The 19,732-nt window shown below is 45.6% G+C and overlaps 2 protein-coding genes across 6 annotated transcripts in view; one reads left to right on the forward strand and one right to left on the reverse strand.

The window, feature by feature from the left end:
* ARL13B (ARF like GTPase 13B) overlaps positions 1 to 19,732 on the forward strand; it is a 44,783-nt gene that overhangs the window by 13,387 nt on the left and 11,664 nt on the right. For all 5 annotated transcript variants that reach the window (XM_083171943.1, XM_083171942.1, XM_083171940.1 and 2 more), the window contains 3 exons: positions 741 to 990; positions 16,357 to 16,462; positions 17,385 to 17,587. In XM_083171943.1, the coding sequence (XP_083028069.1) occupies positions 741 to 990; positions 16,357 to 16,462; positions 17,385 to 17,587 (559 nt within the window). The remainder of the gene's footprint in view (positions 1 to 740; positions 991 to 16,356; positions 16,463 to 17,384; positions 17,588 to 19,732) is intronic.
* Positions 3,203 to 10,527, reverse strand: STX19 (syntaxin 19). Its single transcript, XM_083170968.1, has 2 exons — positions 10,374 to 10,527; positions 3,203 to 4,653 (listed from the first exon to the last, which is right to left on the reverse strand). Exon 2 carries the CDS (start codon positions 4,606 to 4,608, stop codon positions 3,745 to 3,747), a length of 864 nt encoding a protein of 287 aa, XP_083027094.1. The 5' UTR covers positions 4,609 to 4,653; positions 10,374 to 10,527; the 3' UTR covers positions 3,203 to 3,744.

Genomic DNA, 19,732 nt, shown 5'->3' on the forward strand with positions numbered 1-19,732 from the left:
GAGAATAGATAAACTGGAGATAAAGTGGAGGCAACTTGGAAGAGTTAACGCACCAGCCAATCAGCTGTGTTTGAAATATGACAGTTGGAAGCTGATTGCCTGGTGCGTTATCTCCTTCCTCTTTATCTCCAGTATATCTCTTCACCAGGCTTAATACATCTGCCTATATCTACTCCAGTCAGGGTTAAATAAAATAACCGCTTATACTCTCCAATGGAATAAGGTCTCCAGTGGCCAATTACAACTCCATACTGTACTTGGCTTTGCTACGGAATAACTTTTGAACAGCGCATTCCTCATACATGGGAGTAGCAGCTTTCATAAGTAATATTTATATCCGTAATATCCATCCATCGGAAGTCCCTTAACATACTACACATGCCCGTGGTGTGCCCAGCATACACCTCTCTGTCGCTGGCTTCTGGATCTGATCACATTTTTTTCTTTTAAACCTCTACCCCTCAATGTTATGGAACTTTACCATAACTTGCTTCGATGAACCACTAGAGGTCGGACCCCTTTTTGGCCCCCAGGACCCAGGTGGGGTCATGATTGGTGGTCTTGGTGGGCGTGAACCTAATCTGTACCCAATGAAGCCACCTCGCGTTGGTTTAGTCTTAATCGGTCCAACCGTGTCCGAAAGCGTACCGGACAAATAAGAGATGACAAATATGTAAGAGATTGTGTTTTTGAATCCTTGTTTATGTTTTCTTGACTTTTTTTTAATCTTTTTGTAACAGAGTCTCCAGAAGATGTTGCCCCAACAGTCGGGTTCTCCAAAGCAAATATTAAACAGGGGAGATTTGACATCACCATATTTGATCTCGGTGGTGGCAAGCAAATCCGTGGCATTTGGAAAAACTATTATGCCGAGTCTTATGGCGTGGTGTTTGTTATTGATTCCAGCGATGTGGAGAGGATGGAGGAAACAAAGGAGACAGTGGCAGAAGTTCTAAGGCATCCAAGGATTGCAGGAAAACCATTATTAGTGTAAGTAAAGATGATTATAATTTCAGTTTCTTCATATTTCCTGTGCATATTGTGTTGTAACAGATTATTATATTCTGCACGTCTTGCGTGTTCTTCTAACAGTCAAATAATCACATTCCAAGTAAAATGTTGGGAAAATCAGTTATTATACTTTGTTCATTAAAGCATATGTCCACTTCTAAGTAAGTATCGCCTTATTCATTAGCTGGGACCTCTGTGCCACTGAGTGTATGCACAGGCTGCAGTATGGTGCTGGGAACCTCTGTGTCACTGAGTGTATGCACAGGCTGCAGTATGGTGTCGGGAACCTCTGTATCACTGAGTGTATGCACAGGCTGCAGTATGGTGCCGGGAACCTCTGTATCACTGAGTGTATGCACAGGCTGCAGTATGTTGCCGGGACCTCTGTATCACGGAGTGTATGCACAGGCTGCAGTATGGTGCCGGGAACCTCTGTATCACTGAGTGTATGCACAGGCTGCAGTATGGTGCTGGGAACCTCTGTATCACTGAGTGTATGCACAGGCTGCAGTATGGTGCCGGGAACCTCTGTATCACTGAGTGTATGCACAGGCTGCAGTATGGTGCCGGGAACCTCTGTATCACTGAGTGTATGCACAGGCTGCAGTATGGTGCCGGGAACCTCTGTATCACTGAGTGTATGCACAGGCTGCAGTATGGTGCTGCGAACCTCTGTATCACTGAGTGTATGCACAGGCTGCAGTATGGTGCTGGGAACCTCTATCACAGAGTGTATGCACAGGCTGCAGTATGGTGCTGGGACCTCTGTATCACCGAGTGTATGCACAGGCTGCAGTATGGTGCTGGGACCTCTGTATCACTGAGTGTATGCACAGGCTGCAGTATGGTGCTGGGAACCTCTATCACGGAGTGTATGCGCAGGCTGCAGTATGGTGCCGGGAACCTCTGTATCACTGAGTGTATGCACAGGCTGCAGTATGGTGCCGGGAACCTCTGTATCACTGAGAGTATGCACAGGCTGCAGTATGGTGCCGGGAACCTCTGTATCACTGAGTGTATCCACAGGCTGCAGTATGGTACCGGGAACCTCTGTATCACGGAGTGTATCCACAGGCTGCAGTATGGTGCCGGGATCTCTGTATCACGGAGTGTATGCACAGGCTGCAGTATGGTGCCGGGATCTCTGTATCACTGAGTGTATGCACAGGCTGCAGTATGGTGCCGTGATCTCTGTATCACTGAGTGTATGCACAGGCTGCAGTATGGTGCCGTGATCTCTGTATCACTGAGTGTATGCACAGGCTGCAGTATGGTGCTGGGACCTCTGTTTAACCGAGTGTATGCACAGGCTGCAGTATGGTGCTGGGACCTCTGTATCACTGAGTGTATGCACAGGCTGCAGTATGGTGCTGGGAACCTCTATCACGGAGTGTATGCACAGGCTGCAGTATGGTGCTGGGACCTCTGTATCACTGAGTGTATGCACAGGCTGCAGTATGGTGCTGGGAACCTCTGTATCACTGAGTGTATGCACAGGCTGCAGTATGGTGCTGCGAACCTCTGTATCACTGAGTGTATGCACAGGCTGCAGTATAGTGCTGGGAACCTCTGTATCACTGAGTGTATGCACAGGCTGCAGTATGGTGCTGGGACCTCTGTATCACTGAGTGTATGCACAGGCTGCAGTATGGTGCTGGGAACCTCTGTATCACTGAGTGTATGCACAGGCTGCAGTATGGTGCTGCGAACCTCTGTATCACTGAGTGTATGCACAGGCTGCAGTATGGTGCTGGGAACCTCTATCACAGAGTGTATGCACAGGCTGCAGTATGGTGCTGGGACCTCTGTATCACTGAGTGTATGCACAGGCTGCAGTATGGTGCTGGGACCTCTGTATCACTGAGTGTATGCACAGGCTGCAGTATGGTGCCGGGAACCTCTGTATCACTGAGTGTATGCACAGGCTGCAGTATGGTGCCGGGAACCTCTATCACTGAGTGTATGCACAGGCTGCAGTATGGTGCTGGGACCTCTGTATCACTGAGTGTATGCACAGGCTGCAGTATGGTGCCGGGAACCTCTGTATCACTGAGTGCATGCACAGGCTGCAGTATGGTGCCGGGAACCTCTGTATCACTGAGTACTGACACAGGTTGCAGCAAAAATACAGTAAGGCAGGTGACATGGGGCAGCAAAAATACAGTCAGGGAGGGGGCACTGGGCAGCTTAAATACATTAAGGGACGTGATGCGGGGCAGCATCTATACACTTGAGGGCCCCAACACGGGGCAGCGTCAATACTGCCTCCACTCTTTAACCGCATCGGTACTAAAAAAATAAAATAATAATAATTGAGGCTCTGCTCCTGACAATCCTGCCCCCGCCCCAATACACACCCACAAAACACCAAAAATCCTAACATTCTTATGAAAAAGAGCTGAATTTGATCAATGAGTACAATACGTAGCCCGGTCTACACCACAATTTGAGATCTGTGGAAGTAAATTTCGTGGACATCCTTATATAAAAACAAAAGCCCGCCTCCACTGGGTATAGGTGACTGATCAAATGTGGTACTTATATGATGAATACACTTCATTAGAACAGTGGTAATTAACCGTTAAGTATCTGTCAGATCTATGGCATCCAGCTTTTGCTCCGCAGGAATAACTTTAAGAAAGAGTGCTGTCACTTTTACACACACATTTTGTATTTCTCTTTTAGTACAAAATTAAATAACATAATCAGCATTAACCACAGCAGACCGTTCATTTAGCAGCAAGGACAACAGCAACACAACATCCTGCACGGGTTTTTCTTTTTGTATTTAACAGCCAGTTTAAACTTCTCATTTGTCTTTAGGACGTAGTCCTCTGTATTCTTTACCCCCATTTCAATATTGTTCAGACTTTCCCCTTGTTCCTCAACCAAAATAAAAATCTGCATAAAGAGGTCAGAAAGGTCCTTCACCTGCTGCTCCAAAGTAATCAGCTCTTTGTGTCTCTGCTCAATCTCGCACAGTTGCGCTTTGGTGATGTGCGATTCCGTGAGCAGGTTCTCGTTGAAGACCTCCCACTTGCCCTGTTCCATCATTGCGTTGACTTTCTCTTCGTCTACCTCTTCTCCGGCCACCTCTAGTTGCCGAATGATGAAGGTTTTGCATTTGTCCTGCTTGGTCATAATTGCCTCGTTATATCGAAGCATTGTGCTTTGGAAGTTTCGGAATAGGTTCGCATGGTGGTTCTTCAGTATCCTGGTAAGGCTGGAGGACTGTCCGGTTTCTGTTTCTGCTTTTTTAACGTTCTGTGAGAAGGCGTCCAGGCGTTTTTTGATGTTCTCCGCCTGGAACTTAATGTCCTTTGACACATTGCTCTCTTTCTTCAGGACGCTGAATCTTCTCATAGCAGACACCAGCATCTGTTGCTGCTGCTCAAACTTGGTCACATTGTCTGAAAGATCCTTAATGTTGTTTTGAAGTTTTTTTATGTTGTGTAAGTAGCTCTCGAACATAGGCTCTCGCTCAAAGATGACCGCTTCGTGCTGGAACTCCTCAGGTTCCTCTGAGGGCGATCTGGTCACATTGGCCTCTTCCAGGTCTCTTGCCCTCTGCAGTAGCTCTTGCAGACGATCCTTCATTTTGATGAAGCAGCATTAGACTTAAGGAGAAATTCCTTCTGAGTTCTGGGGAAAAAAAAAAAGGAAAGACCAGTTATAATAAATGGCTAGTATAGGAAAGTTAAGTAATTGTATGCTGGAAAGCTGCAGTCCATGGCTTTTGAGGGGGTACGATAAAATGTGTTGGGTAATATTTTATTGTGGCCCTCCTGACATTTGCAAGTGAGCGCATTGAGCCCGCAAGGGACTTCTTTGCGCTCGGCCCCCTGTCTGAGTACCGGCAGCCGGGATTCCGATGTCCGGCTGCTGACTGTCGGAATCCTGGCTGCCAGGAGCTCCTATCACACCCAATGTAGGGTCACTTGTACTGCCCAATCTGACACCTGCAGCTATCTACTTCAGTAGCTCCAGGTGTCTTTGCCAATACACTACAGCTGTCAGAATAAATGCCTGCAGGTGTCAGAATGGTCAGTACTACTGACCGCACTTGTCCCTGGTGTCCACCAGGGAAGTGATACGGGTGCTTCAGCACTAGACTGATGTGTTGCGCACTGCAAAATCTTCTGGATATGGCTTTCTGCTTTGGTAATCTAAATTGCAGTGTAAGAATAAAGCAGACAGTATTTACCCTGCACAGAAACAACATTTCTCACCCAAATCTAACTCTGTTACATCTGCCCCACCTGCAGTGCAGCATGGTTTTGTGTTGTGTACATAAATTAAAATTGGCATGACACCCAGTTTTAGATGATTGTTCTAATTCATTGTATATCTGATCCTGGCAGCAGGGGCGGGCTGGGCCGGGGGGCAGGATGCCCATGCCCCCCGGGCCGGTATGTACGTAGTGGCTGGGCCGGCTGTGTGTACTCACATTGCCCTGCTGCCGCAGACGTTGTCGGGTCCTGCTGCGGCACACAGGCCTCCATGGCGACGGCCCCTCCAAAAATGGCCGCCGCCTTGGAGGAGACAGACACTAGAGGTACTGCTGTACCTCTAGTGTCTGTCAGAGTATGACAGCGCGCAGGGCCGGCGCGCAAAGCGCCTGTACAATAGCTGCGGGCTGCCGGCTGCCACAGTCCGCACCTGTCAAAATATATGACAGGCAACGGCGGCGCCAGCAGCAGCGCATACAAGGGTGCTGGACATTGGAGTGGGGGCATTTAATTCAATTTCGGCACTGGCTGCAGCACTCTTGGCCGTCTGCAGCCTGCCGCTTAACTCGCGCTGTCCCCCACTGCTGTGAGATGCTGTCAGACGCCACGGTACGCACACAGGCTCCCTCATGGTGCGGGACACACTGCGGAAGCCAGGACACAGGCAGAGAGGCCACGCTGGGAGAAACAGTCTGACTATAATAAAGGTGCGTGCCACTACAATAGACTTTCACTGCCTGACATTCACACAGCTATAATATATATATATATATATATATATATATATATATATATATATATATATATATATTACACATGTAAAGCAGCACTCTTCAAATGATACATACATATATATATATATATATATATATATATATATATATATATATATATATATATATATATATGTGTGTGTGAGGGTTGGTTTAACAATGTACACTGGTGGCACTCTCAGTGTACATAAGCAGCGCTGCTCTGGGCATTATGGGAAAGCTGCTCTACTCTGGCCATGATGCTATTGTTGGCATAAATGTGTATGCAGCGCTATTCTGGCCATTACGTGTAAGCAGAACTAGCCTGGGCATTATATGTGAGCAGCATTACTGTTTCCGTTATGTGTAAGCTGCACTACTTTGTTTATTTTATGTATGGTGCACTACAATGGGCATTATGTGTATGGGCCATAATGTGTAAGCAGCATTATATGTAAGAAGCATTATGTGTAATCTGCATTCCTGTAGTCTAGGCATTATGTTTAAGCAACTGGTACTATGGGCATTATGTGTAGCCTGCATTACTCTGGGCATTATGTGTAAGATGTATTATTGTTGGCATCATGTGTATTGGGCATTGTTTAATTGGCATTACGGTGTGTGGCATTATGTTTAATTGGCATTATGGTGTGCGGCAATATGTGTAATGGGCATAGCGGTGTTGGCATTATGTGTAATGGGCATTGTTTAATTGGCATTACGGTGTGTGGCATTATGTTTAATGGGCATTACGGTGTTGGCTTTATGTGGAATGGGCATTACGGTGTGTGGCATTATGTGTAATGGGCATTACAGTGTAAAATTTTGCAGCGCGCCTCCGGCGCGCGCTGTCCCTGTTTCGGAGGTGTGTGTGTGTGTAGGGGAATGATTGTTTAATAATTGTTGCATACTACATAGAGGGGAGAGGGTAGGGTGGTGAAACGATGGTGATGGTGGTGGGCCACTTGCTTGTGTTGCCCCCCAGGCTGAAAGTTGCCAGCCAGCCCCTGCCTGGCAGTGTAAGAAACTAGAAATTCCAGACATCTGTGTCATCCTCTAGGGCAGGCTGAGGTGCTGCTGCTGGACTTTCTGTTATCAATAAGCATCATAATGATATTGCCGGTAACTCTTATCGCTTGTCTAGTCCTCCTCTTCTCTCTGAAATCTAGATGATAGATCTACAATGTCTAGGTAGACAGAAGGTTGACATGTGTTATGTCAACATGTTCAAATAGTCAACATGGCAGCGGATGACACAAATTGTTGACGCATGATTTTTTTTTCCCCTAACCTTTGCATTAACGTGGACCATGATTGGGAATAGTAACTTGTGACGAGTGCAGCAAGCCACCTCACCCGAAGCACAAACATCAGAGAGATCACTCGAGGGTCTACGGTTCTACTAATGGTGGTCACATATTACCAAGCATACCAGATTTTACCCAATCTGGGTAAAACACTGCATGGGTTTTCAAATTATGGTGGGTGCTAGAATGAACACTAGACTCAGCAATGTTTAAAGCTGACCAGCATCTGATGTGAGCCGTCTAATGATTTCCCCGGCGGCTTCCCAGACACACGATATATCTTTTGTGTGTATATTCACATAATATCTATGGTAAGATCTGCAGCTCCCAGCATACTGGTCGTTAGTAGTATCTTCAGATCTTAGCTGCAGTACACAAGATCTGAGGATCCATGTCACACCCCGCGGTCCCGCGCATCGTACCAAAACATCTCACAATGTGCACTGAAAACACGCACAGTGCATCACACGGCCCGTCAAAATGTTGTGTTCTGGTTATTGCCTATCAAAATACACATAGCACCCAATCAGGCATATGTTTGACCTTACTCGCACCAATCTAAGCTATTTGCCAATGAGAAGTGTTAAATGCAGACTGTCCCTGTGTGGCATCATATGGTTAGACACCTCTTACATACTGACATTTGTTATATATTTAATGCACACACATATATGCCCTGGAGTACTGTACATGGTTTTTGAGTTTAGGAGTACAATTTCTTTGTCATTTTAACTCAAAATGCCAGGTTTGCGTATTAGTGAAGAATAACACTTATAGTGTGTACACACGGGCAGATATGGCTTCTGATGTTGCCGATATTGTGAACATCGGAAGCCATATTGCATGCTTTTAGGGCTTGCGAGCCCGATGCGCGCTCCTGTGTGAGCGAAAATCGGCAGCCAGATAGAGAGGGCAGGCAAGACTATATAGTGCAGATCTGCACTATATAGTCTAAATTGTGCCACTCCATGCATGTCGTGCGATGCGAGTCCTGATGCGATCTGATCGTATCGGGACTCGCATAGCATAGCATATCTGACCATGTGTACACACCATTAGAGATTTCAGTAGCAGTATATACGAGTTGGATGTGGTCAGAATCTCTACAATAAGTGCTGAGGGTTAGCTAGGGAGTTGTGAAGCAGTTATGGTTAGCCTATGGGAGGGGATGGTTAGGTTTAGGATGTGGGAAGGGTGGGTTAGTGTTATGGGGCACATTCCTGGGATATTTTAGCGATCAAACTAGATCACTTAGAAATTGAAGAAGGATCGATCCGTGTGTATACCCTGAGTGAGGAGGCCACACATCACCTGACTATATTTATACTGCACGCAATATAAATCTAGTTGGATCACTAGAGAACCCTGGTCTGCCCAGATCACTCAGCGCACACCGCTGGTGCATCGCATGTGTGCCAGCAATGTGTGCTCAGCCATCTGTGCTAACCTACATCGCTTAGCACGGGACTGAAGCCGCCCTGTGTGTATGCCACATTAGAATTACAATGTAAATACTTATTGGGGTTGTGGATGCCGGCATCCTGCCCACCAGGATTTCAGCTGCTGGGATAATTTACCCAAACCATATGAATTACTTACACGATCAATAGTATAGGTTTTGCATGCAATACATGTTGATTTACTGACATACATTGTGTTTTTTTACAGCTCTAAGGGGGTTAACATACACAAGTATGCACACTAGAGGGGAATCAGCAGTACAGCCCAGCACACACTATACCAGGCCTGGCCAACCTGTGGCTCTCCAGCTCTTGTGAAACTACACATCTCAGCATGCCCTGCCACAGCTTTAGCATTCCTTAATGGCAAATCTGTGGCAGGGTATGCTGGGACTTGTAGTTTCACAACAGCTGGAGACCCAAAGGTGGGCCAGACATGCAGTAAACTTGTGATCCCTCTTGGATCACAGGAGGGCAGGGTTCTGGGGGAAAGGGGGCATTTTCAATGTGGCAGGCCTGCCAAAATCACTAATGCTGACATCTCTGTTGGGGGTATGCCTGGCTGGTATGTATGTATGGCTGGTATGTAGGTGCTGGGCTTCCTCCGAGCAGTGGCGGCGGGGACAAAACAGGGAGGGTGCATTTTGCCCTTTAAAAATCAGGCAAGGTGCGGCACCCTGCTAAAACAGCCTAGAGTGAACACTACTACACAACTGGTTCTACTGCCGATATCATTAATGATATCAGGGGTAAGCCAGGATAACCAATATTGTGCGTACGCTGAACTAAATCGGTAACCGGTACAGTCTGTGACGTCATCTGGACCCCACAGACCGCATGCTGTACCCTATTGATGATATAGGCAACATTGAACATGCAGCACAGACAACAGGTGGCTCTTAACAATGTGCTGGAGCCCACATCCTTAACCATATTGATCATATACACTAAATTATTTTTTAAAAGCTCCCTCTCAGAAGGGCCGCAAGGAGCGCAGTCTTTAAAAAATAAAAATAAAATCATCTAGTGTGTATGTATGGGGGACTTGAATCGTAAAGGGTTAATATACATGTATGCGCATTAGCGGGGAATTACACGCTTTTACAGATACTGGATATACGGGTTAACCATACGCATGCTGGAGGGCGATTGGTTACTCTGTTAAATAGTATGCTTTAACAATGGAGGTCTTTTCCTTCGTAGGCATACGGGGTTAATTAATATGTACACAGCTTTCGTTGGTCAACATTTGCACACATAGGAAAGTACATGATAAGGAGAGGGCTAAGAATCTATGCTCATTTAAAGGCAATGGGTGTACAGTATTTGGCCCATAATTTATTAACCAGAGATCTCTCCATATATTAAAAGGTTGTCAGTGTTTATTTTAGGACATGATTCATAGTAAGAGGTCCCAATACTACAGCTGTTACATACAGTATGGTGTAAACCTTCTAGTATCTGTTTAAGCCTCTCCTCATTCTAACACGACAGATATAAAACTTTGCTAAGGTATCATTTGTATAGTCCACTCTGTGTAATATCACCGTTGGCAGCCTTTAGTTTTCTGATCGTCCACAAGTTTCAGATTATATTGAAATCTAATTCACTTACCCTGATAGTCTCTGTGTTGTAGTCTTAATTATTATTTTACAATCCAGTGTTCTCGCCCTGCTTTCAGCCCAGTGTCCATTCAGATTCATTAGCAGTCAATAGAACCAGCACAGGGAGCAGTAGGAGTGAGAGTGACCTAGTATTTTGCATTTATATGAACGGCAAGGAATCTGGTTTTGCCTGTTAGAAGCTGGTGCTTTGTGTTCGTAGGCGTGGCAAGCTTTTGTACCAGCCAATCAGGGAGGGGCACAGTAATCCATTCTTTGCATACTGCACACTGGTTATAAAATTAGAAACATTGTAGTCTCGCTTTATTACCATACTAGCGGTCATTGCTTTCGGTATCTGTTTAGATCCCCAACTTGCTCAACGGAAATGTTTAACGGATCTTTTTATTAGCAGGAATAATAATTTAATTGAATGGGTTAAACATTTATTTTGAGGGAGCAGATATGAGACTGGTTGGGTTAGTTTATGGAGTAATATTATGTAGTATCAGACATTGGAATCATTTGTCCTGTGCTTGCAGAGATGCCAGTTATCCCCAGGGTGGAAAGTTACAGTAACAATGGAATGTGTACAACAGGTGCTTGCGGTGTGTCTCCCAGACACCCTAATTAAAACTTTTTTTTTTTTTTTGTCATAATCAAAAAGCTGTTGTTCAGGCTTAAACAGGGGTTAAAGTGAGGGGGAACGGGGTAGAACTGAGTTCCACCACCTGTAATGGTGAGGTGGAACATTCTAACCTCCACATTGGCCCTGCACAGTGATTCTCACAGAAAAGCATTATATTTTGTACAGGGATGCCAAATACACTACCACTGGCCCTGTCTCTGCATAATGGGGGGAGGGGCTGTAATTAGGTGGCATAGAGAAATGAGTTCCCCCACCTCTGCATGACCACTTTATGCCCTCGGCATAAATAAAGCTAAACTAGTAATCCTTCTCGAAACAAATGCTTCAAAAGCTAGTCTGCTACCTTGTGATTGCCTCTGTGTTTGTGCATGTGTGAGAGAGAAAGTGATGTAGTTTCACCAGCTGCCAGCAGATGGCAGTGTTTCGGAGACACACAAACGAACGCTAGACATACAGTATATATAGTTGGTTAGGACGTCTCATACATATTGCCTTGCTCAGCACTACAGAATGATTATGGTAGGTGCAGGCCTCAATGATGTCACTATATTGATTGGCCCAGCAAAAAATGAAGCTGCCGTGTAGTAGTGGGCTACATGCACAGCAGTTACATGTACCTGTATGCCATTGATTTTCCTGCTCCTGATGTTCCAGCACCTCTTTTAGGACCTTATTCTGGTTGACAAGCAGCGTTGCGAAGTTTGCAGCGCTGTGAGTGATTTTAAGCCCGCCGCTCGCATTGCCGCCCGCCCCCCTTTGCACGGCAAATTTGCCCACATGGCTGCGAATGGATTTTTTGCATAAACATCCATTCACAGCCTTGGGTGCGAGGACCACATCATTCGATGGTCGGCAACCATGGAATGATGTGGAGCGCACATGCAAAACTAAGACACTCTCAGGTATCTGAGCTGTGCGTGTGTCCTGCAAGAGGACAGGGCGGCCAGCTGGTATCCGGTGATGTCAGCTGCCCACCCGCGTCATCAGGCCATTACCATGAGAACGCCCAGCGTTTTAATGGGAACGTCCATGAAATGCTGGGTGTTCCCATGGGCGCATACCCCGCCCCCGCCCGCACGGTTGTGTGCGTGCGCCCAACAAACACTCTATTCGCCGTGGCCTCTCCCACACTGCTCATACATGTGCGCAGAACAAAAACACCGCAAATTTGCATGGGAGCGCATCAACTAGAATCAGGCCCTATAATCCGGACACATCAGGTGTCGGGAAATTTGGCTTTGGGAGGGTTTCGACAGGTAGTGGGAGGAGGGGATGTCACAATGCAGGTGGGAGAAGAAGTGCTGGTGTAAAGCCCCCCATCCACTACGCAGACATATCTGAAGCTACCAATCTCTTCAGATTTCCCTTGAACTCTCCCAGGAATCTGATCTGATCCTGGGCTAATTTTTCACACCGCTTCAGATCAGATGGATCTTTGGTGCAGCATCTAAAGCTGCCCTGCCACGTCTCGCAGCAGTAATACCCTGCGAGCCACCCGGGACCTTCACGGGCAGCAGGGACGCATACGATCCATCACAATTTGTTGTGATGGATCACATGCGACCCTGCTCCTCGCCCGGCCTGCCGCTGAATTTCGCAGCTTTGTGTATCAGTCAGCATCACCCCCATAGTGTGAGTAAGGGTACACATCTGGTGCTTACTGCTACACCTCCATACACCAAAAATATGTAGTGCTGTTTGATTAGAGTTACTAGACATTGGGGTATTTTTGTTGAACCTTTTAAATGAGGTCCACTATGCTGTATCACTGACTCCCGTGCGGATTGAGGGAAGAAACTACATTTAGCGCCATCTGTTTGTCTCTCCATTTCGCTCCGTTGAGTATATTTGGTGGCCCTCGCCCGTTGGTGGGGCAGCAGTAGCTAACGTTGTGCCTTACTTGTATTTTTTTTTTTTTGGTCAAAATGCACAAGCAGCTTCTTTTGATTAAAATATGTGTCATGCTTATATTTTGGATGTCGCTGTATTTGTATATGGAATGCTACAGGAAAGTGTTTTACTGGAAAACACTGCAACGTAGCATTTTGAATGCAGATACAGCTGCGGTTGCACACAGAATATAGGCATGCTGCATATCATTTGTAAGCAGCAGAGGCTGCTTACAGCACAAGGCAATATAGGACAAGTACTTGGTAAATAAGAATTGTTGGCAGATACCAAGGGTTAGGTACCATTGTAAGGATTACAAAAAAAACTTCTGAAATCTCCATTACATTGCTATTGTGATATGAATCATGGGAAGTATTTGGGAGTATTTCCGCTCTGTCTTATTGGAATCATCCCTTTAGGTCAGTCTCAAGCATTAAACACTGCGAGTCATTGCAGCGCTGCCAAACTCCATACTCTGGCTGTGAATGAAAGTCTACTGGGAGTATCGGCCCATATAGCTGCTACTGCTCCGCCCCCAGCCCTGCATGTGGCTATGGGTAATAAGCTTGGCATGGCTTGGGTTGACACATGAAATGAGTCAACATGGTTAAGGTCCACAGGGTTGGAAGGTCAACACAAGCATTATGTCGACATAGGCAAGGTCGACAGTCAAAAGATCGACACGAGTCACTGTTTGTTTTTTTGTCCCGAATGTTGACATAGTCAACATGGACACCGTTAATGTACCGCATCCCCTTGCATGGATCGCCCCAGTGGACGGTATGGCAGGAAATACTACCTATCGGCTAAAAAAAAAAAAATGAATGTTGTCCTTTTGACTGTTGACTTTCCCATTGTTGACCTAATGCTTGCGTTGACCTTAGCCATGTCGACCTTAACTATGTCAACATAAGTAGTGTTCACGCTAGGCTATTTTAGCCTGCCCGATTTTAAAAGGGCAACATGTGCCCTGCCCCTCCAGCAGCGCCCTGCTAGGACCGTCTGCTGCCTGTCCCCAGCGGTGTGCACGGGGAAGCCCAGCGCCCCTATAGATGCCCGGCACTTCCCCTGCAGTTACTTTGGCGGGCCCAGGCCCGCCCCTAATGATGACGTTGTCGGGCCCGCCCACTTTGGTGACGTTTTTACTTCGGCGGGGCCTGGTCCGCCCCCAATGATGATGATAGCGGGCCAGACCCACCCCCTTTGGAGACGTTGCGGCCTAGAAGGAACCTAATGACCGTACACCCTGCGTGCACTAGAGCAGCCATAAGCCATCAGCCTAGATTTATCCAGCATGCTGGATCTTAATCACCGGGTCACTATATCTAGTGAGATCACTCAGAATATGCCCTAAAATTGCCCCGTGTGTATGTCCCATTAGTAAACAGTTTCCCCATTTTCTGCTTATGCAGCATAAATGTAAACGGCAGAAGTGAACAGAGCTGATACAGTAACATAGATTACACGGAGGTCCTGTGAAGGATATCTGTAACCTGTGCATGTGAGATTGCTAATTATAGGAGTCTCGTATTTCCTGCAGTGTTACTTTAATCTCACCAGTGACGTGATTTGTTTATGGCAAACCAATACCATATCTGACTTGTCATTATACTGTACAAGATGTAATTATCTGTTTGTAAACAAATGCAGGTTTCACATACACAGTAGCTGCCAGTGTGTCACCTGTGCATTCATATGTAACCAGTCAGAGGCCACCATGAGCAGTAATGGCAGTTTCACACCTTTCATATTCAAATCTTGTGCTAACAAATAGTCCTCATCCTGCTGTGTTGTCCAGACTGTCGCTGTTGTGTGCTCTGACTACATTGTAATTCCATCACATAAGACTGTCCGTGGATTTCAGATAAAACCTTTTTTTTTTTTTTCCTCTAGAACGACAGTTCTTTTTTTCAATACACACTGGCCCTTATTCTGGTTCACTCGCAAAGGCAAATACCTTCTCAAATGTACAAAACCCTGTGCAGTGCAGGTGGGGCAGATGTAACATGTGCAGAGAGAATTAGATTTGGGCGAGATGTTTTGTTTCTGTGCAGGGAAAATACTGTCTGCTTTATAGATCTCTCTTTGAAGTAAAAGCCCACCCAAATCTAATTCTCCCCCAGAGGGGGCCTGGCCATGAGTCATGGATTTGGCCACACCCCCAGTATCCTGGCCTCATTTAGCTCCTGACTGCCCTTTTTATATGTGTGCGCATGGTTTGCAAGTAATCAGACATGATGTGCGCAGTGCCCACACATCACAGATACCAGGGCTATTTTTGTGCAGGCTCCAGCAGGAACTGAGGCCCTTATTCTAGTTCACTCTTTCAGACAAAATATTTCTTAGATGGACAAAACCATGTGCACTGCAGGTGAGGCAGGTGATACTTGTGCAGAGATAATTAGATTTGGGTGGGGTTTTACACCTGCCTCACCTGCAGTGCACATGGTTTTGCCCATCTAAGAAATATTTTGTCTGAAAGAGTGAACTAGGAGAAGGGCCTCAGTTCCTGCTGGAGCCTGCACAAAAATAGCCCTGACAGATACAACAAAATCAGATTGCCTGGGGTCTGTAGATGAATCCTGTTCTGTAGTGTACGCTGGGTATATTGCTGAGGCATGGTATGTGGTTAATAACAGCCTCTTTTATTGACCCTGGATATTTTATTATGAAAGATGGTATCTACAAAACATAGGCCCCATACACACCAGAACGACCAGGATCGTCTAACGATCGGCTACCGATTTGGCGTGCACTTTCCTGGTGCGCTCTCCCGCTGCCGGTAAACGACTAGGGAACGATCATGTTCCCTGGTGCACACGATTAGCTAACGATCCGACATCGGTAACGATGGTCGTACGACCGTCGGATGTGCGGATCGTTAGTAAATCGCGAGTACACGAGGCAAAATGGCTGCGGTGGGAGTGTCTTTATAAACAAGCCGGATTGGAACGACGGTCCGTACGACGGGAGCACACACAATGTGCTTCAGATGTGCATACAATCAGCACCCGACCTGCGGTCGGATTGGAGATTCTGCTGCAGGAGGCAAAATCTCCAATGCGACACACGACGTGACGGGAGCGCGCATCCCGTCGCAAACGATCCTGATTGTGAGTGAAAAACGAACGATTGACCCACAATGCATGCACAACCGTCGTTACAACGGTCGAAATTAGCCCTAATCGTGAGCTAATCTTTCTGGTGTGTATGGGGCCATACAGTTTTCAGTAATGTTTCTGGATAATTGATAGCACGATTGGTCAACATGAGGCTTTCATGGTTTACGGTATTAATGTCAGTACACTGAGTACATGGACCCCCAATCAATGTTCCGTGTTAAAGCCCCTGATATTTTTCTTTGCTAGTATTCAAAACACTGAGAATCCAGTGTTGTGAACTGTGTGCTGATACTTCACTAACCGGGTTTGTTGTTTGTATTTATTTAATATTGCAGTTTGGCCAATAAGCAGGACCGGGAAGGGGCTATGGCAGAAGCTGATATCATAGAGTTTCTCTCACTAGAGAAACTGGTAAACGAGAACAAGTGCTTATGTCAAATTGTGAGTACTCTATGGGTTACTATTTGTAGCATCCCTTATTAAAGTTGTGTTCTTTATCATGGAAGTGTACTTGTGATGCACTAAACCACAGGTTCTCAAACTCCGTCCTCAGGTGCTCACACAGTTCATGTTTCCAGGTCACCTGTGGATTTAAAAAATGTGACCGGATGGTGTAATGGTTAGCATTACTGCCTCACAGCACTGAGGTCATGGGTTCCATTCGCGCCCTAACTGTGCGGAGTTCGTATATTCTCCCTGTGCTTGTGTGGGTTTCCTCCGGGTACTCCGGTTTCCTCCCACAATCCAAAAATATAGGCTAATTGGCTCCCAACAAATGAACCCTAGAATGTCTGTGTGTGCGTGTACATGTGGTAGGGAATATAGATTGTAAGCTCCACTATTCTCTGTAAAGCTCTGCGGAATATGTGTGAGCTATTTAAGAAACTGATAATAAATAGTGATACACGGTGCTCCTGCCGGGGGACCTGGAAAACATGACCTATGTGTGAGGGCCGAGTTTGGGAACCACTCTATTAAACCCATTCTTCGGCATTAAGTCATATACAGAACCCTTTTACTAAATCTGATGAATTTCTGCGCTGACTCTGAATTTGTTTACTTAATTAGACAGAAGCGCTTCAATGATTTGGATCATATCTGTAACATTATCACCTCCTATAATAATCAAATAATTACACTAGAATGGGAGAAATAGAAAAAAGATATTGTGGCTCTACACGGTCAGATCTAGGTCTGATTTGGGTGGGCGATTTTAAGATATTGCTTTTTTTTATTCCTTTTTTTTTTTGTAATGATATTACAAGTCACTTGGGAATTATGCTGTCAAAAGATGTTTAGATTACAATAAGAATAAACTTATTTCTATAAAAAGTGTAGTAAAATAAAGTATTTTTGCTTTCAGGAGCCTTGTTCGGCAATCCTAGGCTATGGGAAAAAGAATAACGCACATATAAGAAAAGGTCTAAACTGGTTACTAGAAGTCATAGCAAAAGATTTTGATGCGTTACACGAGCGCATTCAAAGGGAGACGGCAGAGCAGCGAGCACAGGAAGAACAGGACAAACAGAAGATAGCAGAGCGGGTGAAAAGGGTACGGATGCAAAGGTAATATCACATGTAGCGATTCAGTTACATAACATGTTTCCCCATAATATATACTAGTAGCCAGCCCAATGGCTTTCCAGCTGCTGTGCTACTACAAATCTCAGCATGACCTTGCAGTATAACTATATAAATAGCCTGCCCTACTAAAGATGTGGGGAGGTGTATCAAGCCTTGATGAATTACAAAGTGGAGAAGTTGTCCAAAACAACCAAGCAGCTTCCACCTGACCATGATAGCTATATGACAGAAGTGGATTGGGTGCTTTGAGAAACTTCTCCACATCCACACAGGCTTGATACATCTCCTCGGGGAATTCCTGGCCGATCCACGATTGCAGGGGTCCTCAAACTATTTTGCTCTGTGACCCCATCAGACAATAAAAATAATTACAGGACCCCAGCAAGTGACTGCAGAAGGTCATCACATCACATGTGTAGTCAGCAGACAGCACCTACATGGCAGCATTGTGGAGGCACAAAATGGGAGGAGTCTGAAGTAACAGACAATTCAACAGATCTTTCTGACTCCTTGAATCACTGGCTGAGATTAGAATAGTCATCAGCCTGATGGTCAGCAACATGGAGTCGTGACCCCATGCTGAGAAGGTCATGACCCACTTTGGGGTCAGGATCTACAGTTTGAGAACCGCTGCACTATTGTATAGCAGCAATTTGTATTTTAGTGTGCAATTCAGATCTGCATATTTGTCAGTCCTCACTTCCTGCTTCAGATGTTTTAATTGGATCACGTGGGAAACTGCGCATGTGCAGGACTTGTTCCGCACATGTGTCGAACGGGTTCTGGGATTGCATCTCGGAAATGCAAACCTCTTTGCCTGATTAACACGCAGAGCTGTTTGCAGAGAGGGACGGAGGTGGTCGGCAATCAGGAGGACCATGGGTCATTCCTGACCATTGGGATGCCACTGTCATTCTTTTGACTGTCCTTTTTAATAAGTTCGTAAAGTAAGTAAAATTGCAGTTAGAAGCCGATTGGTTGCTACTTTAATCTTTCTCCACTTTATATACCTCCAAGATTTGATAAATGTCCTAATGTAGTGTACACACTGTTTTGATTTTGTCTATTTTTTCTATTTGATTTTGCTAATATACACAAAATCCAAATCAAACGCATTTGATCCCGATTGGATCCCGATGCACGGCATCAAAATCAAATAGAAAAATAGAGTTGTAGGCAAGACTATATAGGACAGATCTGTACTAATTTAGTCTAAATCGAATGTGTACACGGCGCCGTGTGATTTGATCGGAATTGAATAGAAAGTAAATCACCCAGTGTGTCTACTGATGCACCTGAACTGCAGATCTTTCAGGGTTGTTCTGCTCTAGTATTAAGCTGGGTACGCACTATGTGATATGTCATTTGGGTACTTGTTTCCTAGCACGGCGCCAGCGATTTTTATCTCAAGCATCGGGAATAAAAAAATTGCATCCATCGATTGCCAACCAAATCGCATGCGATGCGATCGACGCGATTTTTACATTGGAATCAATGTAAAATGGTCCCTGAGACCATTTTACCATTGGGCCCAATGTTAAAAGCCCCCGAAACCCCAATTTTAATTGCATACCCCCCCCTCATGGTTGAAATGGTCCCTCATTGTTAACGCCACCCCACGATGAACACCAACCCGAAGCGTGGCGAGTGGCGGCGGTGCGCGTCCTACGACCTTTTCATAACCCCACTATCTACATCGGCGTGGAGTTGATTTTATAAAGTGTGGCGAGCCACCGAGCCCGAAGCATGGCATGATAAGGTATGCAATTAACCCCGACGGCGCCATGCTAGGAAACAAGTACCGTCATTTGATCCAGCAGATTGTACAGACTTATCAAGCACATGTTGTAGTGTGTCCCGTCAATCGTGTGCAATATACCTTGCAGTGAGAATGGCGCAGCCAATATATCATTACATCGGTTATGGTATGAACCTGACTTGATAGTCACCTTGGGGGAAATTAGATGAGAATTAGACTTCACATATAATGTTGCTATGGGCAACCAATCAGATCCTGTCTACTATCTTCTAGAGGGTGCTAAATAAATAAGAAGTCGATTCTGATTGGTTGCCCATAGCAACATCACATGTGAAGTAGAATACACATCTTAGTAAATTTCCCCCCTT

The sequence above is a fragment of the Crinia signifera genome, chromosome 2, assembly GCF_055691185.1.
Source record: "Crinia signifera chromosome 2, ASM5569118v1, whole genome shotgun sequence".
Lineage (NCBI taxonomy): Eukaryota > Metazoa > Chordata > Amphibia > Anura > Myobatrachidae > Crinia > Crinia signifera.